At 39.9% G+C, this 26,938-nt stretch overlaps 1 protein-coding gene and 1 pseudogene across 1 annotated transcript; both read right to left on the bottom strand.

Annotated features, from left to right (window-relative positions):
• Nucleotides 1-1,231: 1,231 nt before the first annotated feature.
• On the bottom strand, nucleotides 1,232-3,500 carry LOC147336067 (uncharacterized; annotated as a pseudogene).
• Nucleotides 3,501-10,786: 7,286 nt separating this feature from the next.
• LOC147336066 (E3 SUMO-protein ligase KIAA1586-like) lies at nucleotides 10,787-13,024 on the bottom strand. The gene has a single exon (XM_086286135.1). The coding sequence runs from the start codon at nucleotides 13,022-13,024 to the stop codon at nucleotides 10,787-10,789; it is 2,238 nt and encodes a 745-aa protein (XP_086142261.1).
• Between the last annotated feature and the right edge of the window lie 13,914 nt (nucleotides 13,025-26,938).

Below are 26,938 nucleotides of genomic sequence, written 5' to 3'. Positions count from 1 at the left end.
CCCATGTTACCTTTCCTATTACAATGAAGAACACCACCTTGTTTTGTGAGCTCTCTCTCTCTCCACACACACACACACACACACACACACACACACACACACACACACACACACACACACACACACACACACACACACACACACACACACACAGCATGTTATGCCAGTTTCAGCTGAAACTATGTTTCAAACCATAATCCGGGTTTTTAGTTCACCATTTATGAGGTTTCAAGAAGAAAATAAAAGACAGATCTGAATGTTTGAAAATGTTTTGGAAAGATTCTGTAAAGATGAGATGAAAAATACTCAAAGGATAAATTTAATTGGTTTATTATTTAGATAAGAATAACAAGCAAGTAAAGGAAGACACAAGGTAAAATGAAGTAATAATGAAAGAAGTTAAACAAGTAAAAGAAGAAACAAGGTAAAATGAAGTAATAATGAAAAAGTTAAACAAGTAAATGAAGAAACAAGGTAAAATGAAGTAATAATGAAAGGAGTTAAACAAGTAAATGAAGAAACAAGGTAAAATGAAGTAATAATGAAAGAAGTTAAACAAGTAAATGAAGAAACAAGGTAAAATGAAGTAATAATGAAAGAAGTTGAACAAGTAAATGAAGAAACAAGGTAAAATGAAGTAATAATGAAAGAAGTTAAACAAGTAAATGAAGAAACCAGGTAAAATGAAGTAATAATGAAAGAAGTTAAACAAGTAAATGAAGAAACAAGGTAAAATGAAGTAATAATGAAAGAAGTTGAACAAGTAAATGAAGAAACAAGGTAAAATGAAGTAATAATGAAAAAGTTAAACAAGTAAATGAAGAAACAAGGTAAAATGAAGTAATAATGAAAGGAGTTAAACAAGTAAATGAAGAAACAAGGTAAAATGAAGTAATAATGAAAGAAGTTAAACAAGTAAATGAAGAAACAAGGTAAAATGAAGTAATAATGAAAGAAGTTGAACAAGTAAATGAAGAAACAAGGTAAAATGAAGTAATAATGAAAGAAGTTAAACAAGTAAATGAAGAAACCAGGTAAAATGAAGTAATAATGAAAGAAGTTAAACAAGTAAATGAAGAAACAAGGTAAAATGAAGTAATAATGAAAGAAGTTGAACAAGTAAATGAAGAAACCAGGTAAAATGAAGTAATAATGAAAGAAGTTAAACAAGTAAATGAAGAAACAAGGTAAAATGAAGTAATAATGAAAGAAGTTGAACAAGTAAATGAAGAAACAAGGTAAAATGAAGTAATAATGAAAGAAGTTAAACAAGTAAATGAAGAAACAAGGTAAAATGAAGTAATAATGAAAGGAGTTAAACAAGTAAATGAAGAAACAAGGTAAAATGAAGTAATAATGAAAGAAGTTGAACAAGTAAATGAAGAAACAAGGTAAAATGAAGTAATAATGAAAGAAGTTAAACAAGTAAATGAAGAAACAAGGTAAAATGAAGTAATAATGAAAGGAGTTAAACAAGTAAATGAAGAAACAAGGTAAAATGAAGTAATAATGAAAGAAGTTAAACAAGTAAATGAAGAAAAAAGGTAAAATGAAGAAATAATGAAAGAAGTTAAACAAGTAAATGAAGAAACAAGGTAAAATGAAGTAATAATGAAAGAAGTTAAACAAGTAAATGAAGAAACAAGGTAAAATGAAGTAATAATGAAAGAAGTTGAACAAGTAAAAGAAGAAACAAGGTAAAATGAAGTAATAATGAAAGAAGTTAAACAAGTAAATGAAGAAAAAAGGTAAAATGAAGAAATAAGGAAAGAAGTTAGGAGAGAAAACCCCAACAATCCCCTCTGAGCAAGCACTTGGCGACAGTGGGGAGGAAAAACTGCCTTTAAACGGGCAGAAACCTCCGGCAGAACCAGGCTCAGGAGGGGACAGTCAACTGCCGGGACTGGTTGGGGGGGTTAACAGAGGTGGAGCAAGACGAGGCTACATCAGGTGAGGAAGCAGTAGCGTCTCTCCTCTGGAACAAGTGGAACCATTTTTTCTTTTTTTTCATGCACTTTTCCACGAGCGCTTTTTTCTGCAGGATGAGATTTCTCAGCTCGTCGATGGTTTCTGCGTTTTTTTTCTTCAAGTTTCTCACATCTTTGTTCCACCTCTTCCAATGCTGCTTGTTGTTCTTCAAGCTTGTCTTTGAGTTGTTTGGATGTTTCCTCCTGTATCAGCTTGTCCTTGTGCATGTCTGCATTTCTCTGTTGGACCTCTTTGTGCTTGTCTTTTAACTGCTTCTTTCTTTTCTTGATTTCTTGATTTTTGTCTTCATGTATTTTGTCTTCTTGTTGTTTTTGTGACTGCATTTGAGTGTGTTCACTCTTCAAGTTATTGAATTCCACCAAACGCCCCTTAACGAGCTCGGAGTTGTTTCTCGCTATCTGATCGATCCTTTTCTGCATCTGTGAGCACCGTTTCTCCAGTTTGTCCCTTTCTTCTTCCACTTTAGTTGCTTTGTCCTCCAGCTGATTACAAAACTCTTGCAGTTTTAGATTTTTAGACTGAAAGTCCTGGACGATGCGTTTTCCTTCTTTCAGTCTTTCCTGCTGTTGCTCTTTCTGTTGAAGAAGGTCTTTATTTTGGCGCAGTGTTTCATCCAGGCTTTCTTTCAGCATGCGGTATTTTTCCTGCATGCTCTTCAGTTTGTGCTGCATGTCTTGTTGCTTTTTGTCCTGCTCTTCCTTCTGTTGGAGGAATTTATTCTTTTCTTCCACAGCTTCATGGAGCTGTCTTTGGAGGAGCCAATTTTTTCGGTCCATGTATTGGAGATCCCGCTGTATCTTATCAGTCATCGTTTTCTTGTCTTGGAGCTGGTTGGTCATTTCTTTTAGTTCTGCGCGCTTTTGCCTGTTTTCTTTATTGAGGTGCACAATCTGCTCTCGGGCCTGAGCAAACTTGATTCCCCAGCCCTCATTAATAATGTTTATGTCCGGCTGGCGCTGTTGTCTTTCTTCCAGCTCTTTATTTTGGGCTTCCATTCGTCTACACTTGTCCTCCAGTTGAAGTTTTTCTTCTTCAATTTGTTGCATTTTTTTCTGGAGAAGGTAGTTTTCCTTCCTACTCTCCTCTAATGCCCTTTGGAAGGATGAGATGCCATTTGGGGAAATTGGCTGGCCACTCCAGGAAGGAGAGGCGGCGTAATCTTTTTGAATTGGTTGTTTTTTTCTTGGAAACATGTTGGAGTTTCTATACGATGACTTTGAAGAGCTTTCCAAATGTTTCTGTGGTGAACGTTTTGTATGCTGCAAACACAGATGCTGCTGAAACGAACTAAATCTTGCTGTTTCTCACCCCTATTTAAGGAAAAACATCAAAGGACTTATGACGTTCTATGACATCATCACTCCAATGAGATTGTCACAAGACGTTTTGGAATGGGGTGTTTTTTTTTAAACTGTTTTCAAACTTAACTTAAAATTTCAGTGTTTCCTAGTTGTGGACTATTGGTTAGTCCAGCCGATGAAGAAATTAATTGTCACAAACATCCCTAATATTACATAACAGACAACAGAAAACAAGACAGTTTTTTTTCTAATAGAGGTATAATAAAAGTTTTTTTAATTATCCTACTTTTTATAAAAGAGAACATTTATTAAAGAGTATGTATTTAATTAAAAAACTCTGTTCATCTAAAGCAGGGGCCAGCAACCTTTAAGACCCAAAGAGCCATAATTGGCCTATCTGGGGTTGAAAGGCTCGATAAATGCACGGCGTTTCGCCGGGTACACCGGCTTCCGCGAGTGTGATGCTTATTTTGAGCGATGAAAAAATAACAAAATATAATTTTATTTGTATATTGCAAAATCACAATAAGCTTCCAATTTAGAACTACAAGTAAAAAAAAAGAACTGGCATAAATAAAACACACTTCAGCTAAATACTAATTTATTTTCCCAAACCACGCAGAGCCGCACTATAAGGACTAAAGAGCCGCATGAGGCTCCGGAGCCGCAGGTTGCCGACCCCTGATCTAAAGGCTATAACAAAAAGCTTCCTGCTGGAAAATGAAATGTCCCCATTAAGAGTCTGAATCAGGAGCCGATGACATTACTCTGTAAACTCTCAAAGCACTTTAATAAACAAGCAAACAGTTCCACCTCTCGCATTATTGCGTAAAGTTGACAGCGCGTCAGGCAAATAGGCAGGCTCCATCCCCGGCCTCTAGCGACTGTGGAAGTCGCTACATCTTTAGTCAACAAAAAACGGCATTCTGGAGAAGCCAGCCACAAGCAGGATCAAAGAAATCAGATCAAGGAACCTGAAAGACGCCAAGTAAGTGCAGCGCATCTGAATGAGTGAGCCCAGCAGCACCGACACACCTGACGCAATTCTGAGGAGCGCAGGTAAGAATACCTGTGCATGTCTGGTTGTGGAAAAGGAAGCGACATTGCATTAGCGCTGAGATGTTTTAAGAGGAGACACTGAATGGAATGAATGTTGGTTAAATGTGCAATGTTTTTGGCTGCGCTCTTGGATTGATGACTGCGCTGCGTCTTATTAATTATGCTGCTTGGATGATGTTCAAATGGACAATTAAAGTGCCGTTACGTTGAAAGGATTTTATGGTCAAAGTCTATTGTGGCTTCCAGTGGATATATGTTTTAATGGATGATCACTGAAGATTAAAATAAATAAATAAATAAAAAATCGAACAAACAAACGGGAAAATCATGAGTCAAACAGGTGATGATGATTGTTCCTCTAATGATTTGGGGGGAAAGAGAGAAAGAAAAATGACTGGAAAGGCATTGTTGAATAAAATCGAAAAATCACAAAATGAATGCAAAATATATGTTAATAAAATGAAAGGACTAATACAAAAAATGAAAGCGCTCATGCAACACAATGAAAATCTTTCTCAAATTAAGCAGTATTTGGTGGATTTAAAGGCACTGTGCGAAAAGGCTTCAAGTTCACATGTTGAGGTGTTGTCTTTGGTGCCAGAGGAAGTAATAAAACAAGAGGAATGCTTTTCAAGTATCATGAAATACACAAATGTGTTTTTAAATGAAATTCAGAACTGGATAAATCAAAGAGAACAAAATCCTGCTGTTTGTCCAAAGCAAATCAATTTATTGGAAAACAATGTTGCATCAAATACTGAGACAGAAGTGGAGGATGATATCAAGCCAAGTGATAGTGTTTCTGTTGTGATATTTTGATACCATGGTAGCATTTACTGAGTATTGTTTTTGATGATATTATACAAAGGACCCTGTTTCTGCAATGCCCTTTGTTTTAACCTCATCTCCTCTTGCTGTGTCAACTGAAGATTTTATGGTGTGAAAGTAGATACTAAGGTTGGAGGGAAAACGCCAACAAATCACTCTTTTACTTATCACTCCCTTGCAGAAGATGTTTATGTGAAGACCATCTGGGTTGTGTCAGAACTCACGGATGTAGGAGACCTCTGTATAAGATTTATAGGCCTTGTGAGTGCATCTTTATTGCCCTAGCTGAACAAAGGATTCCAACTGTCGAAGGACACCACCCCACCCAGTGGGCAGGGTCTGAACTGAAACTTGTTGTCTGCCTATAAAAACTGCTGCACAAAGAATAAACTTTGAGTTAGTTTGGGATGACAATTTAGAACAGTCTCCGCGTCTTTTTGTTCTTCCAAACTGCTCCCGGTACTCCGGCCGGTGCTGTAATTAACCGTTGATCATACTTGAGAATATTTTAATTGTTATAGGTTAAAGGATGAACTCTGATGATGAAAGCCCACGCCTCAGAGAAACCCGGAATGGAGTTTCTTGCAGTTTCAAATGTTGAAAGCCACAAAACTTCTTCAAGATCTTCAACTTCATCTGTTCGTATGAAAGCTGAGGCAGAGTTGGCAGCTTTAAAGACGCGGGGAAAAGGACACTGTACCTGTCGATGCACGTTTCCCAAAATCTAAACGAGTCATATCGCTCCATGTTTGCTACTTTTGGTTTTTGGTTTTCTCCCGCAGAGTAAGAGCATCGCAGGAGCTCCTGAAGTCAAACGACGCCTCCCAGCACTCATTTATTAAAACGGAGTCGATGCCAAAAGTCTTAAACGTTAGAATCAAAGCAACAGCTGTGAACTCAGTCATGGTGTCATGTGCAGCCTTCATCTTACTGTCACTACTTTTTCATTTTAGGGTATGTGAGGTAAAGCGTCCGTCGATGTAGCTTGACTGTACAAAATTATTTTTCTACGTTATTAACAAAACAGAGCAGAGACTGATGCTGCTCCTGTCTGACCCCCTTGTGTGTGTGTGTGTGTGTGTGTGTGTGTGTGTGTGTGTGTGTGTGTGTGTGTGTGTGTGTGTGTGTGTGGCAGTCGCTGTGTGAGTGTGATATCACATCTGCATCACTCAAGCGTAGACGGGCCCGCGTCAGACAACAATAAACAAAAAGCAGAAAAAGGCCAACAGTAAAAACTCAGACTCCAGCATGAGCTCCTTCCTGCTGCTTAACCAATCACCTTCCTCCATATCATCACTGCTCCCTCCCTCCTCCTCTCTCCATCCTACACCACCTTTGTTATTTAACACCGACCCCCTCAATCTGATAATCAGACAAATTCCCAGACACCTGACTTCACTGTGTCGACACCGTTCCTGACCATTTCTGACCTCAGGTCAGCTCTGCTATTATCCTCACATTAAGGGTTCGTTCACCTGCCTGCAGATGATCTGTGAGCTCGTCGGTTGTAAATTAAACTCTAAGCACACTGAGGGTAACCGGGAGGCGTTCAGGGCCTGCAGTGCAGAGCTGCAACATGAAAAAAAGGGATGGGGGCTCAGATCTCCTGAACAGGGTAGAAACAACACGGTGGGTTTGTGCTGTTTGTGATTCCTGCTCCGTCACTCTGGTGGAGACGACTGCAGCTCAGCAGCGCTCCCTGCTGATCCTCTGATGAAGATGTCAACAGTATGTAAACTGAGCTGATGTGCTGCTGTTTGAGCCCACGTGGTAGCGTACGTCCAGTATGGGAGAACTTAGTCACCGGTGCTGTCTTTGCTTGTGCTCTAGCTTTAGTCTGTTTGATTGTTTGTTTTCTATTTTATTACTGCCTAAAAGGGGAGGTGGGGGAAACACATGCCTGACTTCTCCTGTCAGAGGTTTTGTAAGCTCACTGGAAGGGAAACGTGCACAATGTAAATCATAAAACAACTGACTGGGGCTGTGCTGCAGGTGGATCAGTGCTGTGGACAGTAGCTGTGGAAAAGAGACTGGACAAAGACTCTCAGCCTTAAATACAGGACAGAGGATGATCCGATCATCTTTCAGCTAACAGTGTCGAGCAGAAGGACGGCCGGCTGATGCGTCCGTACGAACCCTTTTGTACTCACTCCTGTGTATAAGGAGGCGGCGAGGGGTTGTGTAGTTAACCTCAGCACCACACAGCTACAGCAGAGGAGAGAACACAAACGAGTCCTTTCATTCGGCTCTGTTCTTTCTCCTTGTCTGTTTTATAAGCCAACACTAGAGGGCGCCATTGTGGCACATTCAGCGCTCACTCTGAGGTCACTGGACAGAGAAGAAAATACCAAACTGGGAGACGGATGGAGACGAAACATCTGGAAGATCAGAACTGTACATTTTTAAGTGTAAGAAAAAAAACAGACAAAATATTTGTAAATATTAAGTTTCTTGTTTATTTTATGTTTTGTTTTTTTGGGGTTTTTTGGAGTGAATGAATGATATGCTTATTTTGTGATGACAAAAGACAACAGGTGCAGTTTGTAATGAGAAGAAAAAAATGGCCGTTAGCTTGAGGTTTCAAATGAGTTCATCCTTACCACCGATCAGTTTTGTCTTTGTTTCTTCAACATTTATTTTATTTTTGTCATAACGTTGATCGTTATCATGTGACCATCCTGTAGCAGGAAGGTCGCTGTAGCAGAAGTCATGTCCACTGAAGCCCCCTCACAGCAGAGGGCCAGTCATGCTGTTTATTAGGATTTGCTAGTTTTCAGTGAGAAAAAACATTTTCATCAAGTTTTAAATCCTTTCGTTGCTCTTTTCTCTGCGATTATCATAAATTCGTCGTCCTCTTTTCAAGCCTTAGCTCGCTTTTATTTTGAAATATGAGTCTTGTGATCAGAGATGAATCTGTGCTGCATGATGTGCGTAACATCAGAGCGATAAAAGCCAGCTTTGCCTTTCAGTGATTCGCAGTAAGGACATAAATGACCTAAACTGAGACCGAAAAAAGTGCAGTCAGTTAAATGTTAGCTCACCTAACATGTAGCAGTGTTTACATGTAGCCATGTTTGACAGACTCCAGGGCTTTGATACCATAAGATGCCTCATATCCTCACAGACTCATGAGATCACACAGGTGGTCTGACCTGCTCGTGTCACACTGTGCTGTCTGTCTGTCTGTCCGTTGTTTTTCTCCTGCAGTGATGTTATGTAGCAGAAAAACAGTTGGATGCTGGAAAAGTGCAGAGCGATGGGTGACGTGTGGAGAACATCACAGTCTGTGTGTGTTCAACAGCTGTTAGAGCCACACTTTGTCCTTTCTGTGGTATAACTGCTGGATTTATTTTATTCCAACACTTAGAAACTGTCAGCAAAGCAAAACTTCATGATTGGATGATCCTGTGTCACGTCCACAGTGTCAAACGTGCACAGAGACAGTGACACCCACAGAGAAACCCTCAGCTTGGTGTCCATTGCAAATCTGCACCTGTTGTCTTCTTTCTACTTTCTTTGTTGAACTCAGAAACTCGAGACTTGAGATGAAGAAAAATGTTAAATAATGGAATAAAAAAAAGATGATTATTAAAAAAAGTAAAGTAAAATTATATAAATAAATGAGGTGATGATATTTCTGTTTACTTTAGAAGTTATTATACACTGTATGCTGTGATTCTGATCTGGGAAACATTAAAGACATTCATAGCCAGACTGCTGACTTTGTGTTTTTATTCAGTCGCCTAACAGAAGTGCAGTAAGAAACGATTTAGCCCATCCTGATTTCTTAGCTGTTTGCATATTTGCCACACTTACGTGTTTCAGATCATGAAGAACATTTTTATGATAGATAAAGATGACCAGAGTCAGTGTAAAATAAAGCTTTTACATGTATTGCTGGGAGGTCGGCAGCTCCCTCCACTGCTTGGCCCTCTGTGAAAAACAACTGGGATCCAGCTTCCCTGTGATGCTGAATTATATAAGCGGAAGAACATAAATAGATAGAAGGATGGATGATTGTATTTTGTGTACAATTGTTGAAGTGTAAAAAGGGTTGGCCCTCCGTGGTGCCCTAAGCAAAGTTTGATTTTTGGAGCCCTTTAATAGTGCCAATAATAGTGATTAATGATCACCTACTATAAATGTATTTCATTTTCTAATGTTGATGTTGTTGTAATCCACAGTGAAAAATGTCATAAAAACAGAGAGAAACAATAGATCAAACCTGAGAGCTGCACAGTTGCAGCAGTGTGGTTTACGTCATTCTGTTGTCAGCCTGTTTTACACATCGGTGGTTTCTTATTGACATGTAAAAAGATCTGAAATCGTAGTAAATTCAGCTGCTATTGTGGGCTGGGGATGATTTACACTTAACATTTTAATAACTGGGTACTGAATGTCAGAGGCCCAATGTTCCCTCTAATTTTTCACGTGTCTGAGCGAACACACAAACTCCCTGAGCGATCCCTTGGACCAATGAGCGACATCAGACGTGTGCACTGTGGTCACGCCGGCATCGAATCCATCCAAGTTACATGGTTTATTAAAATAATCAAATTACAGCGTTTACATTTATGTTAGACTACTTTTAATTAACTGCTTTAGCCCATTTACAATGAAAATGTAAAAAAAAATCTTGTTCATGACCTGTGCAGTATGTTAACACTATTGGAAGTAAAAATAACTTGAACTCCAATTTCGAAAACACAACTTTCTTTTTTCTTTTATACAGCTCTGACTTGTATTATGAGTCTGTGGTCTGGGAGAGAGTCCTGTAACTCTCTGTCTCCAAAATACAGTATATAATGACCAATGCTGGGCAATTAATTATATAGTTACTTCTTCAAAAAAGTAACTCAGTTTGGCAAACAACGTTTTTTGCAGCTATTTTTTTAAATGCAGCCAAGACGTTTTTAAATAAACATTTCAAACTATTTACAGAACAATCAGCTGTTCTGCATCAAATCTGATGCCACACAAATTATTTGTGCCACTCCAAAAAATAATTTCTGTCCACTATGAAATAAAGGAGAACAACAGTCTGATACCTGCAGGCCTGACAGCAGCAGATGTATCACTCCTGTACAGTGCTTTAAGTGGCCCAGAAGAGGTGCCGGTACTCTATTTTTTTTCCGCCTCCCCTGAGGTAACAACAACTATATTGAATGGGTTTTATATACAACAGTCAACAGACAACCTTATACAAAATAATAAATCATTTTATTAGTTTGTGGATTTGCTTGAGCTAGAAAGAGCTACTGAACATAAATAAAATGTGCAAAAAGGTATTGAATTTTTTTTTTTAACAAAATGTACATAAAATAAATTATAAACTAATTTGTATTTTGCTCTCTCTTGAGTCACTGCTGCTATCAGCAGCAGCACTTGTAAAGTGTACCTGCAGAGCTTGGTAGTTCTCCCATACTACTTTCACTGTTCTCTCACTTGAAGCAACCCAAACATAATAACCATAGAACAGTAGAACATAATCTTGAGTCTTGAAAATGGTTCATTTCTTTACCCCTGAAAAATATACAAAAGCAGATTCAGCAAAATACAATCACAGTACACCAAATGAAAAATGAGAAATACTGTACAAATCATTTTACCTAGAAAAGGCTCCAGCACGTTTTGGGCTCCACTTTCCTTTCACTTTGGGCTTCGCAGTTTGTGGATGCTGCACTTCTCCTCCCTAGTGCCAGCCATGTCTGCACATATGTTTGTGTGTTAAACTGATCCAAGGGTGGTCCGTTGCATTTCAGGAAAATCATATTTGAAAGCCTTTTGATGTTGAGAGAGTTTCTTTTATCTGTCAAAGTATCATTCATTGAGCTGAAAGCTCGCTCGCATTCACTTGTTGATACTGCAATGGTGTGGACAGCTGTAAGAAGCGGCTTCAGGGCTGCTGGTGTCTTGGAAGCTTTAAGGTCTTTATACTCCCTAAATCCTAGGACACTTTCCCTCTCCCCAACTCTGAATCTCTGACATAAACGTCTGACCGCTGCATCCCCATATTGAATATCTAGAGATGCAGGCCAGGAGTCAGACTGGAGGACCTTGATGTCTGAGAGGAGGTGACTATCTGTCTTTTCAGATGAGGTTTTACTGACATGCGAGGAAGTTGTTGGAGTCATCCTGCACTTAACATTTTCAGCCAGGCTACGGAAAAATTGGCCATGGTTGATTTTTATAACCCTCTGATTTTCATGCAGGCATACATTTCTGAAGATTTTCTCCTTTTCAGCTTCAATGGCAGTTTGTGTGGGACCAGGTGTGGATACCATTGACTCAAACACCCGGATTTGTCGGTCCAGCTGCCTGTCTGCTTGATCCAAAGTCATGTCCCATCTCTGGAGCATTCTTGAGAGGTCACTGAGTTCTGTGAAAGCGTCATACATGATGCCAAGATTGACCACAAAAGAAACAGTAGTGAGAACATCATTGAGTCCTTTGTATTTTGCTCTCTCTCTTGAGTCCCTGCTGGTATCAGCAGCAGCACTTGTAAAGTGTACCTGCAGAGCTTGGTAGTTCTCCCATACTGCTTTCACTGTTCTCTCACTTGAAGCAACCCAACGCACTGATAAAACACGGCCTATCACAAGGAGACGTTGTCCAACATTGTGAGCACTCTCGGTTAACTCCCTTTGGTTTTTTGGTGATGCATGGTAGAGGGAGTAAAGCTGATCTAAGAATATTTTAAAGTGGTTGATTCCTCCTACCTCCTTCAAAACATCACAAACTGCCAGTTCCAGTCTGTGATTGGAACAATGCCAGACAAACAGGTAAGGGAATTTGGAACAAAGCTGCGCAGCAACTCCTGCTTTCCTCCCAAGCATCACTGAGGCTCCATCACAAGCAAATGCCAACAAATGTTGCTGTAGGTAGTGAGGGTCAAAGCCATTATTATGAAGACATCCTAACAGTGCTTCAGTGATGTCCTTTGCTGTGGTCCCCTGCAGCTCAATCAGTTCAAAAAATATTGTGTCTGGATTTTCACTGGAAATAGCTGACCGCAGGCACACGACAAGCACAGACTTTCCACTTATTGTAGTGGATTCATCAATGAGCACACACAATTTTCTTTCATTCATCACTATGTCATTGACTACCTTCTTTTTCATTTCAGCTGCAATGTGATCCAGTATATTTGCACATGAGTTATTAGAGTGCAAAACTCTGCCCATCTTGACACCATTTAAGACTTGCAACTGGACATCTATTGGCATGTCTGTAAAGGGACGCCCATGCTTGCCAATCTTATAAGCTGTTCTAAACACATTGCAAGTTGAAGCGTAGTCAGCCTTTCTCATATCTTCAATGTGTTTTTGCATTGTATTTTGTGTTGCCTTCTCTTTTATTTCAACTGCTTTCTTGTGATAAATTGAGTCTCTGTGCTCTTTTATTTTCTTTCGTAGTGAGTTTTGTTGTGCAGCCTTGTCCCTTCCAAAAGACGAGATTAAGCACCCACTCCACTCCTGCGACACTCTCTGCCCTTGCTGCATGTCCACGCGAGCACAAACTTGACTACACACACTACAACCCAACTTTTGATTTCTGCTGATCAGCCACTTGTAATTTGTGGAGAAATACCGGACTTGTGCTTGGGACCAACATTCTGGCCACTCATGCTCGCTAACGCGGCTGTTGTCATCAGTAGAAATGGTGTCATTCTCGTCCTCGTCGTCGCCAAAAGTGCCGTCGTCCGCGGCTGCGGCACTAGTGCAGCTTTCATTAGCTTGCGTCTGACCTGCAGCGATATCATTCTGGCTTGGTGGGGTGTCAGCCAGCGAGTCCTCTGATTCTGACCTTGTTCTTTTACTACTCAGAGTCTGAAGCCAGGAGAGCATATTAAGTGTTCATTGTTTTTGTATTTTAACGAGCAGCTGTTTGCGCGTTTTACACACCCTCTCCGGACCACGTTGAGTTGTTGACATGACAACGGCAAAAGCGACGCATGCGCTTTTCACTTGTAAAACACATTGGTGTATGGGTAATGTAGTCTCTGCTCTCGGTGGGACGAATTAGGAAGCGTGCTTGTGAAGGGCGCTCTGAAAAGCGGCAGTGCAGCCAAACGATGTGCAAATGAGAGTACCGGTACGCTAAAAGCACGTTCTGGGCGCATGGAGAGGTGGCGGTACTCTCAAGAGCTATATTTAGAAGTGGCGGTACTGAGTACCGGTGCGTACCGGCCCACTTAAAGCACTGCTCCTGTAACACCTGTAACATTCAGCAGTCGCCTCATTGTTCTGACGCACACAACAAAACTACTGACTACACTACACACTAACTACACAAGATTTGCGCTAAACGTCGCAAATCTCTCACATCTCAAAACACCACCGTCACTCCTAAAACTTCCCCCGTTTCTTAACAACTAGATGCCACGTTGCCATATCATTTTTTGATTGGTCGACATGGTACTTTTTTAGACGAATAGGAAAGGCAGAGGGGGTGGGGTTTGTTTTTGCTCACAGGTGGAGAGCGCTTTCGAGCCTTTTTTCTTATAAAACGCCAATTTAACCGTTTCTTCCCGCAGTAAATATAAACAACCAGTATTCAGGAAGAAAACCAAACATTGCATTTTTTTTATCACAACTCTGGTTTTACGTGGCCTATCAACACGATTTAAAAACTGGTGTAAAGTCCCCAATTTTTCCGTCAATTGTTCCGTCTGTCCTGCTCACATCTCCAATGGTTGTACACGTTGTCATTAACATGGCTTCACTCCACATCAGCCACGCCGCTTTGACAGCTAACACACCGGCGTTGGCACATAAGGACGCTGTCATAGCCTGCCAACAACGTTGATTGGCTGCGCATATACGCATTATTGGCTGGACTATGGGATAAGGTGGCATCGTTCCCATATGGGAGCAGCCAGTCACTTACTGACTAACACTGCAAAACAGAATTGTTAAAGTATTAATTTTAATTTCAATTCAGGTTAGATTTTTTTGTGCGCAACGCAGAATTTCTGTGCGCAGAGACTGTGCCAGCAGTGCGCAATTGCGCACGTGCGCAGCTTAGAGGGAACATTGCATAGGCCCACTAAAAGTTACAAAATAAGCTACTATCAAATACATTTTCTGTAAACTACGGTGGCCCCTAGAGACAAAGCACGTACAAACTCCAAAACACTTACAAAATCCAAAACACGTGCAAAATCCAAAACACATGCAAGCTCCAAAACACATGCAAAATACAAAACACGTGCAAAATACAAAACACGTGCAAAATACAAAACACATGCAAAATACAAAACACGTACAAAATACAAAACACGTGCAAAATCCAAAACACGTGCAAAATCCAAAACATGTGCAAACCCCAAAACACGCGCAAACTCCAAAACACATGCAAAATCCAAAACACAACGGAAGTGCTCCAGGACGCTAGGGGCAGTGTTGAGCTTTTGTTACCTAGTAACTACACAAGCCAGGAAGTACCAATGACCGGATTTGGGGTCTGCAGCCTTAAAGGCCGCATTTTAAGGCCGATTATGTCACAGCGACACGACAAAGACTGTCCCAATTCAAAGGCTGCTCGAAATGCGGCCCTCAAATGCGTCCTTAATTTCCCTGAATTTTAAGGATGGGTCTGTGTAGCCTTCATGGCCCAACATATCCCAGACTTCATAGTGCGGCGGTGGTTTGGATAATTTTGCTGAAAAAAAACGGCGGAAGCGGAGCGGACGAAGAGTAAACTTCCAGAAGTAAGTACTGAATATTATGTCACTTATTTATGCGCAAATGTTTTTATAATGAAGAACATTAAAACATTACTGTTGGCAACATGTCGGGAAAGTTATGTGACATTAGCGACGTTTGTACTAACTTGGTTTTAAAGCCTTCACTTCAAAATATTCGCCGTTCAATAGCTGACTTTAATCTTACAGAGAATGTGATGATTTTATGCGTAATTAAAGTCAGTCATGTCAGTCAGCTGACGGTTCACTCCTTAAGCTGAAAGAAAGATGCTTTAATCACAGGAGTCACACGTGTCCACTGTACCATCTGGTAGAGCTGGGCGATATATCGAGTTTTTAAAAAATATCGATATATTTTTATACGAGATATAAGATGTGACAATATCCTTTATATCGATATAGTCTATGTTACGTTATAATTATACTTGTGGAGCCGCAGGTTTGCCTCTCTTTCGTCCACTTTCGTCTTTACGCAATGTTACTCGGCCTCGCCTCTCCTTCACTGAACACAACTCCTCGTCCCCCATCGCTTCACCTGCAGGAAGCGACAAGATGGACACGGCAAATCTCCGTTAACGAGTTACTGCGCATCGCCCCGTGCGTGGGGCTGGACGGCGTCAACGTGTTAGCTAGCTAACCATGCTAACGAGCTAACCACGCTAACGCCATGCAGCCCAGAGGGGCTGCACGGACTAAAATCCTTTCATTTTCTCAAAAGTTGACAGCGCGCCTTATGTATGAATTCTGGTTGTGCTTGATGGCCGCGAACCGATTTTATGTGGAACACGGCGCTCAGCAATCTGTCAAAAAATGTTTTAGTACGACTTTAGTAAGCTACGGAGCTGCACCGCTTGATGGATTGTCGGAGCATTACGGCTGAGCCTCGCGGAGTGATACGTACTGTGCTTCAACGTAATATTACCCTACTGTGTATAAGGACTATAAATGGCACCTGTTAAGAGACGCGGTTGCGAAGCGGATTTCAAACTCCAGGCTGTCAGTCACGCAGTACAAGTTGGGAACAGAGCAGCTGTGAAATCTGTCTTTGTTATTGTGCTCAGCGTCTTTTAGTTTACATTTTGACTGCACAATTGTGAGCTTTTTGTTATGCACAAAAACAACATTGTTTTCTTTTATTTATGGAGCATTATTATTTAATAAATGCTCATAATTTATTTTTGAGTAAATTTTATGTACATCTGCTCTATGTTAATAAAAGTGCCTGTGTGACATCTGGGACACAGCTTTGACTAAGAACTCTCTTTTTGTTCTTACTTTATGGCTTTAAAAAAATATATCGAGATATATATCTTATATTGCCATCCAGCTAAAAAATATCGAGATATGAATTTTGGGTCATATCGCCCAGCCCTACCATCTGGGAACTCTTCTTGTTTAGCACTCGTAATGACACAAACACTAAATCCTCCTTCTCTGGTGCTGTTTTGTAGCAGTGTGTACACCTGAGACTGTCACCTGTCTGTCTGTCCTGCACTCTCTCTCTGTTTCTTTCTCTCTGATTGTGGAATAAAAGTATGAACATGTATTTATAAGTCACACTTGTGTTTGAATCCAGCAGCTTATCACACATTTGATTTCTATGTGTGACACCTGCAAGTGGCCAGAGTGAGGACAGACTGAGGGACCCACCGCATTACATCATCTGTGAGGCTTTGCACCCCTGATGATCCACCAGGACAATCTCAGCAGTATGTGAGGAAGATGAGGAGGAAGAGCCAGCAGCAGCTAACAGATGGAGAGAATAGACAGACTGTTCCCTGTTTGTGAAGGACTGCTAGAAAAGTTTAAAATAACTAATTGTCTGTCCTGAATCAGTCTTATTAGGTAATGTTCAAATAATTTTATCATTCCAGTGTTTCCAGTGTGGGAGAAAGTACTCAGGGCCTTCAAGTTACGCACTATGAAAGGCAGCAACAAGTTTATTGTTCAGAAACCTAAAGTCTGTATCAGCAGCAGAATGGAACTAAAAATAAATGTTTGTTTCAGTTCTATGAAGCTTTGAGTATTTTGGATCAGTAGCTGCTGTGTTTGTTGCATCATATTGCTGTAACTGTTTATATGCTTTATATATTCTGAGCTAAGTTGATCTATAGTGTTACATCATATTCTATAAGGATGTTATGTGTTTGTATACTTTCTGCCCAGTTTGACCCATTTAGCAGACGTCAGCCTGTTTAAAGCTCTGATATCTATTCTGTATGACTTAAAGCAGTTATGACATGGTCTGATTTTCTCACCCAATAAAGGAATATTTAATACATCAGTCTACTCTTCATTTTATCAGAAACATATATATACTATTATATATTGTACATATATTTATTAGTTTCAGATGTAGCCATTCTTGTATTTTGCTTGTTTACATTATTGTATTTTGCACAACTCTGTTGCTTGTGAAGCTCGCACACAAGAATTTCACTCACATGTGCTGTACCAATGTACCTGCACATGTGATGTGACAATAAAAGTGATTTGATTTGAAACAGCTCACAGCTTGTACATTTTCTTTTTACACATGTATGTAAGCATTTGAGCCAAATTTAGTAATGCCAACTGTCAGAGGATTTTTATTAAATACAAATCATTGAGTGTAATCAAGTAAAAACAAATATGCTTTTTATTCAAATGCAATATAACCAAGTATGCCTTATAACCGAGTGTTCATATATTTTCACATAACCAAGCTTATTGTTAAAAGAGAACACAATGCATTCCTTGCTTAAGTGTTTAAGATGTTTTGACAAGACATGATATATTTCTGTATCCTTACTTTAAGCGTGAAAGATCAGATAAGCATGATATATTTCTGTATTCTTATTTTAGTGTGTGAAAGATCAGATAAGCTGACTCTATGTCTGAACTTTATGTCTGAACTTTATGTCTGAACTCTCCTCTTTTCTGGTAAAAGAGGAAGTACTGTTACCCATTTTTTGCCTTATAAATAAAGCAAGCAGCCTGTACTCGGTGTGTCTGTCTTCTCAGAGGCATTCACCCGTGTACACGTTCTTAAACTCTGAGTCGGTCTGCAGTGTCTTATTTCACTTACTTGTGTTTGAAAAAGTGTCTAACCCCTGACACCAACATACTGAAGGAACAACATTTGTCTCTTATACTGTATATGATACACCTATATATGCACTGTCAATATACATTTTGAACCAGCTGCAGATGTCAGAGTAACAACTGACTGACCCCCACATAAAGTGCGTTACAGTAGTCCACAGGGGAAGAAATAAAAGCATGGATCACGGTTTCAAAGTGCTGCCTAGAACGAAACGATTTCACTCTTGCCAGTCGCCTTAAATGATAAAAATGGACTGGTCCAACTTAAAACCAAGGGCAGTAACAACAGGTTTAAAATAAACCTCCAGGGGTTCCAAATGAAAAGAAGAGGACTCACAGGGGCCACTGGGTCCAAACACCAACAAATCTGTTTTCTTTTCATTCAAATTTAAAAAGTTTAGAGCCAACCAAGCTTTAATGTCATCTAGGCATGTCAAGAGAGGTTTTATTCAGATGCCATCCTTCGGCTTCAGTGGCAAATAAATTTGGCAGTCATTCCTATATACTTGTCTTTGAGTGAAGATTTAAGGTGGTAAGACATGTAAATAACTGCAACTTGAATCTGTACTGAAGCTCAGTATTTGACAAAGAGTTCATGTTCACTGCTGTAATACCTAATAATGACTAATATAATAACCATAATATTGGCCATATTATATTTACATTACCAAAGTGATATGACTTTAGTCTCATGAACAACATTAGCTAATTGTTATTTACTAGCTAATCTTAAATGACTGTTCAGTACAGAAATGAAGCCCAAAAATCATGTTTTACTGTCCTGTGGTCTCAGCCTCAGATACTTATCAAATCACACAAAGCTCTTGTAGAAACAAACAAACAAATGAAAAAAAATATGTTCTCCTTCATTTCTGTCAAAAAAAGTTGTATGACACGTTTCCAGCTGTTAGTATCATAGTTGCTAGGCAACCTGGGAAGCGCAACGGAGACTAGAGCCCATGTGTTTGCAACAAACTTGCCGTTTATTTTACAAATCGAGCTCAACACTGCCCCTAGCGTCCTGGAGCACTTCCGTTGTGATTTGGAGTTTGCATGTGTTTTGAATTTTGTACGTGTTTTGGATTTTGCACGTGTTTTGGATTTTGTACGTGTTTTGGATTTTGCATGTGTTTTGGATTTTGTACGTGTTTTGGATTTTGTACGTGTTTTGTATTTTGCATGTGTTTTGAATTTTGTACGTGTTTTGGATTTTGCACGTGTTTTGGAGTTTGCACGTGTTTTGAATTTTGTACGTGTTTTGGATTTTGCATGTGTTTTGGATTTTGTATGTGTTTTGGAGTTTGCACGTGTTTTGGATTTTGCATGTGTTTTGGAGTTTGCACGTGTTTTGAATTTTGTACGTGTTTTGGATTTTGCACGTGTTTTGGATTTTGTACGTGTTTTGGATTTTGCATGTGTTTTGGATTTTGTACGTGTTTTGGATTTTGTATGTGTTTTGAATTTTGTACGTGTTTTGAATTTTGTACGTGTTTTGAATTTTGTAAGTGGTTTGAATTTTGTACATGTTTTGGAGTTTGCACGTGTTTTGGAGTTTGCACGTGTTTTGGATTTTGCACGTGTTTTGTATTTTGTATGTGTTTTGGAGCTTGTACGTGTCTTGGATTTTGTACGTGTTTTGGATTTTGCATGTGTTTTGGATTTTGTACGTGTTTTGGATTTTGTACGTGTTTTGAATTTTGTAAGTGTTTTGAATTTTGTACATGTTTTGGAGTTTGCACGTGTTTTGGAGTTTGCACGTGTTTTGGATTTTGCACGTGTTTTGTATTTTGTATGTGTTTTGGAGCTTGTACGTGTCTTGGATTTTGTACGTGTTTTGGATTTTGCATGTGTTTTGGAGTTTGCATGTGTTTTGGATTTTGTATGTGTTGAGGAGTTTGTGCGTGCTATTTGGAATTTGTAAGTGTTTTGGAGTTTATACATGCTTTGTCTCTAGGGGCCACTGTAGGTAAACACATCAGAAGGTTATTTATGTGGCAAAAAGTTAGATCTATACAAAATGTTGCAGGGAAACGGAGAAGGAGCTCGTATAGGTTTGAGTTTTATTCACATCTGTTGTGCAGGTACAAATAGCAGAGTGGAAAACTTTATACTTTGTGTTTGCAAACATTAATTTATGAAGATTAATTAACATGAGTGTAGCACAAAGTAAAGGTGAAAGCAGTATTCTGACATGACAGTGCAATCAAAACACATTTTGCCACAACAATCTGTGAATAATTGTAACAACTGTCATTTTAATATTGGACAAACTAGTTGTGCAGCCCTAACCTGAAATATGCTGTTTGTTCTGAATGAAAAACGTTAGTCTTTGGTAAACATTTTAATCGCATTTATAGATGCGATATGTTATTTCAGTTAAGACTAAATGTTACCACACGTTCCCATCATTAGAGTGCATTTAAAGTGTGGAGAAGTCTGTGAAGGTTCTCAGTCATCCAGGTCATCGTAGTCTAAGGAGCTTGCAAAGAAAAGCGTCTGGACTTCTTTGAGTTACTTGAAGACGTTTCACCTCTCATCCGAGAAGCTTCTTCAGTTCTAAGGGTCAAATGGTGGAGAGTCCAAGCTGTATTGAAGAATTTCTAACTTCATGTAGGCTAAACAGCGGCCTAGAATTAGACTCAAAATCCTGCACTTGCCCAAAATAAAGGGGGCATTAATGTACCAGATTCAACAGAACTCCAGAAATAACTGCTAAGATGGGTCCAACACATCTGAGTTCATGCTGGAGGAACTGTGGGACACACTCTGCCAACCACACTCATATATTGTGGCTCTGCCCTAAACTCTGTGTATTCTGGAGGCAGATATTTGATGCTCTCAAAGACATTTTCCAAGGTAAATATTCCACTAAGTCCTACAGTAGCAGTGTTGGGAAGGATTGCAGAACATATTGACTGCAAAGCCAAAACTTACTTGCTAAATATATGACTCACTGCAGCCCTAAAATGCATAACTATCAGATGGTTAAAACCAGATATAATCTATGGATCCATGTCTGTCTGATGGAACAAATTACATACTCAGACTACAGAAACAAGTCTTTGAGAAACGGTGGGGACCCATATTACCTTTCCTATTACAATGAAGAACACCACCTAATTTTGTGAGCTCTCTCTCTCTCTACACACACACACGTGTGTGCTGGACATTCATGGCTGCTTTGTGTAGTTACAGTTGAATAGAGGAAGTGTAGGATGTATCACTGCTGATTCAAAATAACATGTAAGAGTTTGTGGAATGTTCTTTGTCTGTGTCTCTGTATATAAGATGTAAGGGCGGGGTGTGCTTCAGCAACTCACACATGCAGGAATTTTTAAAAGAACCAAGAAAGGCACTGCAAAGGATCTGCATCAGTGAGCTGTTTTGATTTGGGAGGATTTTATACGGGTGTAATTCATGGTTTGTATCACTGCAGTGAAAACTGATGTTACTGATCACGAGAGAGGAACATATGTTAGTGACAAGTTTTTGTGTTGTGTCCCACCTGTATCTACACAGACCCTGTGGTCTATATCATGAGCACCTACACATTAAACAACTGTAACATTATAATGGCTTCAAGCTCACACTGAGGCCTGTGGGGCACTATCAGCCACTGAGACAACAGACAAATTTAAGTGTTTTAACATATGAATATTAAATACTTAAGGGCTACTTGTTTAAATAATGGAGGTGAACGATACACAGTGTTGGGTAAGTTACTTTAAATTAGTAACTTAGTTACATTACTAGTAGAAATGGCACGATACCACTTTTTATGTCCGATACCGATACCGATATCATAAATTTGGATATCTGCCGATACCGATATGAATCCGATATAGTGTTTTTTAATCAACAAAACTGTTTTTTAAAATATCTTGCTGCATTTTGCAAGTCTGCAAGTTCATACTCAAGTTTAAAACAACAACTACACTAAAGCTATTCTGTTATACCTGTATACAAAAAAAATATTTCATAGTTCAGCAATACTGATCAATCTAATAAACTTAGACCTACACCATCCTCCCTATTCTGGTATTTTAAAGAGTACTTAGCGTAAATATTAAGCAACCTAACTAATAGGGTTCCAACTCCCAGCAACAACAAAAATAAATAAATAAAAAATAAGGAACCACCCCTCACGCTCCACCTCATGATGCTTAATCGACGTAATCAACCTTAATTTGATGCAGTGTGAAAAAAAATGCACAGAAATCAATTATTTTTCAAGAAATATTAAATAGATTCAACATCTTTCTTCAACAAAATTGCAGACTGCACAGATGGTACCTTCCCAAAGTAAAAAGTACTATAGCTTACTAGGGTATATATTAGACTTAATAGTCACTATATACAGTAATTGACTTCTATTCATTTTACATCAAATTAAAACTTTGGGTGTCAGATAATTATTTATTAAAAGCTCGACATTTTAAATGAGAATAAGAAAGAAAAGTATGTCTTTGTGCCCCCTTTTCCCTGTTCATGCCCTATCGGCCCCCCTGGCTAAACTTTGCTAGATCCGCCCCTGCACAGTTACCAGCGTCAGCTACATAAAAAAAGATCCTGGTGTAGAAAGAAATATTAAATAAATTCTAACAACAGCTTATCAAGCTTAAACGTTCTGCTGTTGTTCAGCCGCTGGTTTCCTCTTTCTGGTGCAAAGTGGGCCAAAAACAAACAAGAGACACGGACTCGCGACAGAAAAGCCGATCAGCTGATCGTTAAGCAGTTTCATGATTGAAGTAGCAGCTGGAGAGAGAGAGGCAGTCACTTGTTAAGCTTAACGTGGGAATGCTTTACAAACATTCAGAGATGGACTTACACACTTGCTTTACTTCTCTCGGGGATAACTTTGTCGGAGATGAAATGCCAGGTTGCTAGCGAAGCTCTGCATGCTATCCAGACCACCGACAGGTCCGGCATGCCACAGCTGCTCTATCACGTGATGCATACTGCTCCGACTGCTAACGTTCTGAGGTGAGTTACGGCGTGTTGCAAGTTTTGTGAGGTGCTTTCGTGATATTTAATGGATCGGATTACATTTTTTATTTTTCTCCGATATCCGATCCAGTAATTTAGGTCAGTATCGGACCGATACCGATACGTAATATCGGCTCGGTCCATCTCTAATTACTAGTTACTTCTATCAAAAGTAACTCAGTTACTTCAAGTTACTCGTTACTTTCAGAGTAACTAGTTACTAGGGAAAGTAACTTTGGTTTTACTCAGAATTCTCTTGTTAATGTGTTGCTTCCGTAACTGGATACCCAGCCAGACTGCCAGTCTTCTAGCTTGCTTACTTGCCACAAGTGCACTGTGCCACCTACCAATAGAAAGGAAAAAATAATGTGCACATTTCCACAAGAGAAATCCCACGCCTGATTCTATCCTAGCCTGCTTTTTACATCCAACACAAAAACTGCAGTCGTGGTGCTTTCGATTGTACTCAGAACTCGGAAATTCTGCCTTCTGAATAGGAAGATGTAGGTAACACCAGACTGCAGATGAGCTGCATACAGGGCTGGACTGGGACAGAAAAAATTGTCCCGGGCATTTTGACTAGAGACCGGCCCACCATTATAGGAAAAATCATAAAGCCTTTGAATGAAAACAAACGCTGTTGTGACAGTGATGTACACTGTTCTGATGGTATATATGCATCAATCTATCAATTGTCCTACTCTCCTCTAATGCCCTTTGGGAGGATGAGACGCCATTTGGGGAAATCGGCCGGCCACGCCATGGAGAGGCGGCGTAATCTTTTTGAATTGGTTGTTTTTTTCTTGGAAACATGTTGGAGTTTCTATACGATGACTTTGAAGAGCTTTCCAAATGTTTCTGTGGTGAACGTTTTGTATGCTGCAAACACAGATGCTGCTGAAACGAACTAAATCTTGCTGTTTCTCACCCCTACTTAAGGAAAAACATCAAAGGACTTATGACGTTCTATGACATCATCACTCCCTAAGCCAATGAGATTGTCACAAGACGTTTTGGAATGGGGTGGTTTTTTTTTTAAACTGTTTTCAAACTTAACTTAAAATTTCAGTGTTTCCTAGTTGTGGACTATTGGTTAGTCCAGCCGATGAAGAAATTAATTGTCACAAACATCCCTAATATTACATAACAGACAACAGAAAACAAGACAGTTTTTTTCTAATAAAGGTATAATAAAAGTTTTTTTAATTATCCTACTTTTTATAAAAGAGAACATTTATTAAAGAGTATGTATTTAATTAAAAAACTCTGTTCATCTAAAGCAGGGGTCAACAACCTTTAAGACCCAAAGAGCCATAATTGGCCTATCTGGGGTTGAAAGGCTCGATAAATGCACGGTGTTTCGCCGGGTACACCGGCTTCCGCGAGTGTGATGCTTATTTTGAGCGATGAAAAAATAACAAAATATAATTTTATTTGTATATTGCAAAATCACAATAATCTTCCAATTTAGAACTACAAGTAAAAAAAAGAACTGGCATAAATAAAATACACTTCAGCTAAATACTAATTTATTTTCCCAAACCACGCAGAGCCGCACTATAAGGACTAAAGAGCCGCATGAGGCTCCGGAGCCGCAGGTTGCCGACCCCTGATCTAAAGGCTATAACAAAAAGCTTCCTGCTGGAAAATGAAATGTCCCCATGTCCCCACTGGGCGATCGTGGCTCAAGAGTTGGGAGTTCGCCTTGTAATCGGAAGGTTGCCGGTTCGAGCCCCGGCTCGGACAGTCTCGGTCGTTGTGTCCTTCGGCAAGACACTTCAGCCGTTGCCTACTGGTGGTGGTCAGAGGGCCTGGTGGCGCCAGTATCTGGCAGCCTCGCCTCTGTCAGTGCGCCCCAGGGTGGCTGTAGTTACATGACCAGTGTGTGAATGGGTGGATGACTGAACGTGTAAAGCGCTTTGGGGGTCTTAGGGACTAAGTCAAGCGCTATACAAATACAGGCCATTTACCATTTTTCTGGGCGTGGGTGTTTAACTAGTTAAAAAGAACAAAAAAACAAACAAACATCTGTCTCCTATTTTTTTTGTCACACAGGAAAGAAGCTTCAATATCTGATGAGAAGAATTTGTTGGTCTTTGGTGCAGTTTTCTTCTTTTCTGGCTTGTAGTTTATTTACAGTGGAGATGCAGATCTCTAACAAGGTGATTTGTTCACATTTGCACATTTTTAAGAGGAATGTGTTTTTTGAGTTTGTACACTTGTTTACTGGGAAATGAAATGCTGCTAATGCACAAAGCTGTGTTTCAGCCGCACTTCCTGTTATAGACTTGTGATGCACACAGGCTCTGTTCCAGCACTCACCATGTTCTTCCTCATTTTCTCCACCAGGGGGAGTTCCTAAACTATGACATCCTGATAGGAGTGAACCAGGGAGAGGGGCTGAAGTTTGTGGACGACAGTGAGGACAACGACGGCATCTCAGCTGCGGCGTTCGACTACACCATCTCCAACTTTGTTGACAACCTCTACGGATACCCAGAGGGTGAGGACGCCACCTCTGTACACTGCCACTTTTTCAGTTATTCCATTTTACAGCGTCCTCTCACTTAACTGCATTTTGCAGCAGCATCAGGTTTTGTCTTATTAGGAGCCGCGTTTGTTGATTTGTTAGTTTTTTTCTGTTTGCTGTATTTGTCACACAGTGGAAATTTGTGTTTTTATGTTTTATCAATCTGTGTATTGGTACATAGTTTTGATTTTATTTGCATGATTTTATTGTGATATTTATATTGCATGTTTGTTTATTTATATTTATACGGCATGGTTTTATCCTCATATTTATATTATGTGTGTTAATGTCGTACCATGTTCCTTTAATCCACTGTGGACTAAACAGACAATTGTAGGCACCTGTGAGGTGGGGGCGTTCCCCAAGGTGGCCTATCAGCCGCCAGGTTGACCTGTTAAAGGGGACAGCGAGCGCAGAGACAAAGAGAGGAGTGACGGACGAAAGGTGGGCAGGAGAAAAAGGAACGCGTGCAAGCCCGCACGTGTGTGGAAGGAACTGCTGCCTGACTGCGGGGTGCCGCGAGTCGTTCGGCGATCCAGTCCCAATGCAGGAACAGCAACAGTGGGTGGCGATGGCTGCAATGCACAACAGGGCAGGGATGCCCTTCTGCCTGCATCTGACGGTGAGACGAGGGAGGCCGTGTTCAGGTGTGGAGTGGGGCGGGACTGTGCGGCGACGCGCTGTCAAGAGGAGACAGGTCTGTGATAGGGGCCTCCTCCCTGGTCTACTGCTGACGAGTTTTATCATACCGGAAGAGAAGTTCCTCTCCTGTCTCTTTTATATAAGGACCACTCGCCCATGTGTCGCTGGACTGTGGGATTATGGGAGGGTAATTTTAGTATATGAAAAACATGTTTTAGCCTTGTTTTAATAGTGTATAGTTATTTCTGCCGGCAGGGCTTTTAGCGGGTTGCAACACTATTTTTATTGTATACGGGGAATTTTATCTTGTATTTGTAACTCTGGCCCTGTTTTTTTTTTTTTTTTTTTTTTTTTTTTTTTTAATGGAAATAAATGGTGTTTGAAGCCAGCTTAGTTTCTGTGCCCTGAGCGCTGACCCGCTCACTCCCCTTTTCGCTTGTATGTATACAGACGTGGTGGTGAAGATTTAGGTCCACCAGTCATAGCGGCTACATATTCATTAAAATAAACGGATAATCATCAAAATGACAAATGTGGACAATTATCAAAGCTTACATTACAGTTCTGACAGCTTGCGTTCACATGAATTTTCAAAAGAATATAAAAACCTGTGAAAGTGCTTTAAGCGTTTAAAACATGCGAGTAAAGAATGGAATCAGTAACATGTGAGCCCAGTGAAGTGCATCAAACAAGACAAGCGTGCTAAAGAGAGCCACTCATCCACATCACAGCGTGTCTGCGCCTTAACCTTTGAGGCTCTGTGGGCAGTAATGCTATCATCCCCAAGGTAGTCGGCTCCCAATCTCAGCGTCG

Source organism: Aulonocara sp. 'chitande type north' Nkhata Bay, linkage group LG3, assembly GCF_057382095.1.
Source record: "Aulonocara sp. 'chitande type north' Nkhata Bay isolate Kocher_YH1m ecotype deep benthic linkage group LG3, A_spYH_male_GT1.1, whole genome shotgun sequence".
In the NCBI taxonomy this organism is placed as follows: domain Eukaryota; kingdom Metazoa; phylum Chordata; class Actinopteri; order Cichliformes; family Cichlidae; genus Aulonocara; species Aulonocara sp. 'chitande type north' Nkhata Bay.
This window is presented reverse-complemented; position numbering and strand designations above follow the sequence as displayed.